At 35.9% G+C, this 6,833-nt stretch overlaps 1 protein-coding gene across 1 annotated transcript; it reads right to left on the bottom strand.

Moving 5' to 3' along the window:
* Window positions 1-3,748: 3,748 nt before the first annotated feature.
* On the bottom strand, window positions 3,749-6,333 carry LOC17892038. Its single transcript, XM_006297482.2, has 3 exons — window positions 5,696-6,333; window positions 4,949-5,293; window positions 3,749-4,849 (listed from the first exon to the last, which is right to left on the bottom strand). Exons 1-3 carry the CDS (start codon window positions 6,176-6,178, stop codon window positions 4,223-4,225), a joined length of 1,455 nt encoding a protein of 484 aa, XP_006297544.1. The 5' UTR covers window positions 6,179-6,333; the 3' UTR covers window positions 3,749-4,222.
* Window positions 6,334-6,833: the final 500 nt, after the last annotated feature.

Below are 6,833 nucleotides of genomic sequence, written 5' to 3'. Positions count from 1 at the left end.
TTCGGTGTGACTTGTGAATTATGTGATGATTTTGTGTGACTTGTTAAAAGAACTTTTGAGATGTGAGGTTTAATAGTTAATTAAGATGTGGCCATACACTTAATTAATTGCGGCAAGAACCCTCAAGCTGCTGGAGCCATAAACATTTTAGAGCTACAAGTTCGTAGTTTAGCTAAGGTGAGACACTTAGATATATGCTTACCCTGTACCAGACACTTAGATATATGCTTACCCTATACATGAGAGTGTGTATGTTTCGTTTAGAGAGCCTAACAATTAATGCTACGCTTAATACAACTTCTAATTTCCATGCATATGACTCAATCATTTTGCTTCTTTTTTTTTATGATAAAAATTATCATTATTCTCTGAATATATTATGAATTAAAGACAAACTCAAATACAATTGCGTAGATAAGAAGAAACTGATGATGAACTGTGACTCTGTGCGAGTACTCATTAGTCATAGCTCTTGATCGGTCACACGATTGTTCCTAATTAAACTTTTGTTATGATAATCGCCACATGGCGTCTTTGAATTCTGTATTTCTTATTTAACCCAGAAAATGTGTAACGACGACCATTTCAATTTCATGCAAACTAAACGGCCAACATAAAATATATTGTTATGACCTCTCTGCTCTCAAGCGACATCAGTGTTACATTATAAGTAATTAAGTAGTAGTCTTCAACAGAAACACATGTACTAAATATGAAGTCTCAATGAATCATTGTGTATTGCAACCGATCAAACACGGCGTATTAATTATAAATCTTTGCTGATAAAAAGAAATATAGTAAGCTAATCAAAATGTAAGATATGAGAGGTCAGATACAATGTTTTATTAATTAATTTTTGATAGGTGGTGGGCACTCCTATAGTCCTATAAGTAGTACCCAAAAGAAAAAAAGAGAGAAAAGAAAGGATTATTATTCTACGTTGGGGTGCCCTTCGATATGGGTAAGATTTACAAGTCTTGGTGGAAATAAATTCTAGAAACAGAACTGTCAACGATCAAAATGGCATTATTCACATCAATGAATGACTCAAACCCACCCCCCATTTTTTTTTCTTCTATATTTCTCTGTATCATCATATACTTTACCAATCTTTGCCGACAATTTTGTTACATTTTCTTTTGGGGTTAAATTAAGCAAACACAAGCTGTACTCAGTTGTGTTCTACTATTAAAGTGTCTAATTGAGTTGTGTTTTAAAAAAAATCTCAAGTTTTACTTTCTTCCCAAACATTTCCTTTGGTTATATATGCTATATGAAGTATAAGGTGATCATATATAGTTTCTAAGTGATTTTTTACCATTGAAATCTTTTTCAAGAAATGAGTTATTGTTAGTGTCTATATCTACCCAAAAAAAAAGGAGAGTACGGTTACAAATTGTTTATGTTGGTTGAGAGAGAGAGAGAGAGAGAGAGAGAGAGAGATGGAGGTTTAAAAAGGGATATATAGAATCAAAAGAGTTGGTGTATGATGGGGTAAAGACAAGAGAGCTGAAAAAGCAGTAAAAAATAAAAACACACAGAGTGGCTTAAGTGACAGTAAGTACATCAAAGCTTCTCCCATGTCCATGTCTCAAATGATCATATGCTCTCATACCTTCCCACGTTCTTTCACATGCCCCCTTTCATTTCTTTCTTCTAGCTTTTTTTTTTTATTTCATTTTGTTTGTTTGTATTATTACTATTTATCCTAAATATATATAGTAATGTGTCTTATATATTTACCTTTATTTTCTATTTCTTTTTTCTCCTTAAAGCTAAATTATGATTCTTCAAGCTAATATGAACTTGACTTTGGCAATTCTAAAACACTGTTTCTGAAACCGGTTTGAGTTGTTTTTGTTTATTAGTATATAATTATTAGATATTAGCTATATACATGTTTATAAATAAAATATTTAATGATCTCCTTCGTCGTTGGAGGCCATTCGTTTGTTTATTCTCTTGAAGCCTTTTGTGTACCTTTTGGATTTGATTGAAATCTAATCAAATTTACATACAAGCTTAAGGTGAATAGTTTCTTAATCGCTGAATTTTTGTCACTTTGCCCTTGTATCTATGTCACTAGGTTTACAGACAACGTACCTAATTATCATCATGCTTAATTGCTTTGTTTGATCTTCAAATTCAAAAACGTTATTTTCGTAATAAATACTATTGAATCTTGGATATTATCAATTAATTAATTTAATTGGAAGATATGTTTTCTAATCATAATTGAATTATGCAATGATCTCCCAAGGTTGGGTCTACTTGGACTTTGGATCATATGTTATTAGCTTTCTATAAAGTGTTTTGATACAAAGTAAAGGATGCTTTTTTTTTCCTAATAAAGAGGTTCAAATTCAAAACGTGAGAGTGGCAAACTTTTTGCACTATTGATGTTGAAATTATAACAAACTTATCAATCCAAATACATTTATTAATGTACACATTCATGCATAATATTCTTTGTGTTTCGATCACATATACTATTTAAATAGATAAGTCTTCAATCTTTAAAGATTTCTTCACACAACCGATCTTAATTGTGGATTGATGATAGTAATTGTTAGAAATAAAAATAGTTCAACATCCCTGAAAATAATGGTTCATTGTAATAATCACATAAAACCAAGCTAGTAGTCAAAATAAAACAAAAAATCAACACAAAGGCTAAAAATATAAGATTTTTTCTATCTCAGTTTTTTCAAAGCTTTTTCGTAGGAAAAAAAAAAGGATTAGCTCAGACTTTTTACCCCAAAAGAGAAGAAAAAAAAAAAAAAAAGGCATATCTTATAAGCGAAGGGACTGCGAATTTTGCAACATGAGGTGCCCACTACTAAAGGACGACAATATCATGAATCATACACATATTCTCAATCCTTTTGATACCATCGAAACAACATTACTATAATTTCATTTTCATATCTCCTCTTATTATATAGTTATCTTTATTTTCTTATATAAATACTGTAGAAGAGAGTGAGATACTAAAAAACAAACCAACAAGAAAAAGAAGAAGAAGTAAAGTTGGAAAGTGAAGACAGTTGTAATCTGAAAAAAATAAAATAAAATGTCATAAATTTAACCAAAAGCAGAAAGATAGTCCCCAAGAAGCATTCAAAGAAGAGTCAAAATGGACCCAAGAGTTCATTCATCATTCATTTATAAGGATCCTATCCCCACCATCAATTTTATTGAATACACCCAAATAAATATTTAGGAATTCGATGGTGCGTTTAACAAGTACGTAATAAATATCTTTCACCAATATGAACTCAACTTCGTATCCAAAAATTTATGTTAAACTAAAACATACTTATATATTCAAAATTTGTTAAAACCATGCAAATGAGATTTTTTTGAGTGTAAATAGTCATAAATGTGTCCGTGTGTGTGTGTGTGTGTATGCGACTCTCGAGAGTCAAAGGGGTCCTCTCTATCTCTATCTCTATCTCTTTCTTTTTCGTAAGTTGCCAAACAAGTAGGAGTTGAGTTTGAGTTTATCTATGTTCACATTATTTGTTACTACTACTATTCGATTAAACCCCAAAGACCAAATCCAAAAACACTATTTTCACATTATCTTGATCGATGTGAAAAATGTTGTTTTCTCTTTGGCATCTTTCTTGTTTTGTTCACATTATGTTCTTGCACTTTCTTCAACAAGTGGCCAAGAGGGATATTGAATCATAACATGGCAGGAATAACCAGAGTCCATTATCGACAAAAGATTGGAGATGATAAAAAAAGCAAAAAGAGACAAACTTATCTCCATGGAATTGAAAAAGATAGATGAACAAATTCAAGATTCCTAGTTAGAGAGGGGTTGATTTTAACATAACCACTTAATTGGTAGAAACTACAAGTAAAGCAGGGCAATTCTCCTTCTCTTGCCTTCACCTTACTCAAAAATATTGAAGGTGAGAATTTTTTAAAAAATAAACCCAAACTGAAAGATAAGTAAAACCAAATCCAAAACTCCATCTCATTCACTTGAGATTCAGAGTAAAAAAGGATGATCCGTTCGAGTTCGGTTTGAACCCGTGAATCATCTGTTATGCTAACAAACCTGATTCCTAATCAATAAAGCTGCTTAAAAGGGGTTAGCTTAAGTTACCGGCGTATGAACACATTGCACCTGATCTTTTTTCCATCTGAAAGTCATCATCGGCTAATGCTACCTTCAAGGGTTGTTTTAGTCATAAGCTCTCTTTAAACGTTAGACATCAGTATGCCAAACCGGGCGGTGATCTTCAAAGCTCCCATTCTCCAAGGCGGCAACTTTGGCCCTGTGCGCTGCAGTCAATGCGAGGTTGTTGTTCTTCCCTCTTTCCTCTTGTGGGTAGTCGCAAGATTCGGTTAAAGAACCAGTCTTGAGGTCAGCTGGTGGTATAAAGCAATCGAGGGACAGACCAGGAACGTTAAACGCAACTTCCTCAATCGTCCAGCTTTCTTCCATCTTTGTCCTAGTGTGGCTCATCGCCACTTCCCCAAATCTGAAAAGGGTCACAACCGAATGTCCTGAGTGAGCAATCATGATCCCTTCGACCTGGCGGTAATCGTCTAAGGATGAGTTGTACGTGGTCTCCCAGAAAACAGTATCTCCACCGTTGGACTGGATCCGGGTCAAATGTGAATCCTCAATGTGAACTAAGAGTCCTGTTTTCTGACTGAAGTAGCCAAAGAGAACGTGCCTTATGATCTCAGCTGGTCCTTCGCTCCTCGCCTTAAGAGTTTCAGGGTCAGTGCATAGCTTCAAAATAAAGCAATCTTCTCCATTCACCTTCTTCTCTCCTATACACTTCGCATCCGCAAACATTGCAGCAGTTGTTCTCGGATCTAGTCCCTGAATCATCCCCAAACCACAAAAAACACTAAGGATCTCTATGATCTCTCGAACTACCAAAAAAAACTCGAAAAATTGAAGACTTGAACAGAGTCTCACCTGAAGTCCACGGCGAAGAGGCCTCACGGGTCCTTTGGCGGTATGAGAACCAAGCCAAGGAGTGTGTCGCCACACGAGCTTGCCGTTACAGCCAGCACGAACCTTACTACCACCAACAGCTAGCTCAACATACCACATATCTGGATTCATTTGCCAAAGAACAAAACCTCCGGTCTCAGCCTTGGATGGGTTTCGATTCCTAACAGTTCTAGTAGCCGTTTCAAGCTCTGAGGTGATCATCTTGAGTTTCCCCATGGCATAAGCGTTTTTAATGGAGTTCTGTAGCTTCTGACCACCGGAAGCTGCAGTGTACTGTTGAAGAATATACTGAGCAGATGATGTTTCCTGCAAGAAACAGTAAGAACGCCAAAAAAGAAGAATCAGTACAATGATGAACAGTAAAAAGTCTTCAAATAAGGCTCAGAAGAAGAAACCAAAGAGGAAAATTAAAACTTTTTGTTTAATAATACTCAATAACTAAACTAGTTTCAATATTCTCAAATAGTTTGTAAGAAAATATCAAATCCCACCAAAGAATATGACATCAATTTCCACCAACCAACGACCAATGAAAAACATTCTGAAGAACTAATAATTCAATTAAATAAAAAAACAAACCATTAAAGGATTCTAAAATCATGAAATTTTTTTTGTAAATCTGAAGAAACTTTCAACATCAAAATCTCTTGAAGATGAAAAAAAAAAATCTGAACATTAGAAGTAAGAAGAAGAGAGAGTGAGACTAACGATTGGAGTGTTTTTGATGCTGAGGTGAGGCAAAGGATCAGAGGAAGAGACATGAATAGGAGCAAGAGGAGCTCCCATTACTCCAAGAAGAAGTCTCAGATCATTTCTCCGATAAGCCGCCGTCGCAGCGACAGACGGAGCACGAGAAAGCTGGCCTTTAACCCAATGGCCTAAACCCGACCCGAGTCGTTTAGATTCTCCAATATTACCAGCTCCTCCTCCTTCATCTGGATCAGGACCTTCCATTACAGGTCTCAAACTCCCGGATCTCCCGATTAACTGCTCCGGTTGCGCCAAATAGTATCCTCCGCCGCCGACGTCTCCTCCTCCGGTGAAGTTCTTTCTCCCCCAAGTGAGAGCTGACATGGGCGAATTAGAACGAGCAGGACTAGCGGAACGAGACCTTGTCCTGGATCGTGACGGCGAAAGACCTCTCACAACTTCGTCTCTGAGAGCTGAGAAAAAGCCTTGTTTTTTCTCCATTTCAATAAACAAAACAAAAAAACTCTGTTCTGCTTCCTCTTCTTCTTCTTCTTCCTCGTAGTAGTAAATGTAGCTTTACAACAACGATACAAAAATGGGTTTTTAACGAAGAGAGATTTGTGTGAGTTCGCGAAGTGAAGAAGAGAGAGTCTTTATTTAACCCCCTTTTTTAAAGAAGAAAAGAAGAGAGAGAAAGCGAAAGAGGAAGAAGAAGACAGTGATCTCTCGAGGGGTCATGTGAAACGACACTTTTGCCCTTCGTTTCATTGTGGAATTTCCAGTTAGGGAAAGGCACGCGCGACCTGACAAGTTCACGCGCCGGTTCTATATTCTTTTCAACCTGGCTACGCATGAGGGACACGTGGACGGCGAGAGATGGCGAGTAACTGTGTACTCGCAGGGAAGGGGTTTGTTAGCGCCGTTAAAGATGGTGGCCGATCTATGTTTATTTTTTAACTGTTTTCGTTAAGTTTCAGGAAATTTTATATTTTTTAGAAAAAAAGAAGAAGAAGGACAGTTTCGTTAAGTTTTCACAGTTAAAAATAAAATAAAAGTAGTAAAGTGGCAGCGGTAAATTAGGGACAGAACTGTTAAACCTACTTTTTTTTTTTTACCCGTAGCCTTAAAAAATTCGATTTGTACATCTTATAATTCA

The sequence above is a fragment of the Capsella rubella genome, unplaced genomic scaffold (assembly GCF_000375325.1).
Source record: "Capsella rubella cultivar Monte Gargano unplaced genomic scaffold, Caprub1_0 scaffold_3, whole genome shotgun sequence".
Lineage (NCBI taxonomy): Eukaryota > Viridiplantae > Streptophyta > Magnoliopsida > Brassicales > Brassicaceae > Capsella > Capsella rubella.
The sequence above is the reverse complement of the archived record's forward strand: the minus strand, read 5'-3'. Positions and strand labels throughout refer to the sequence as shown.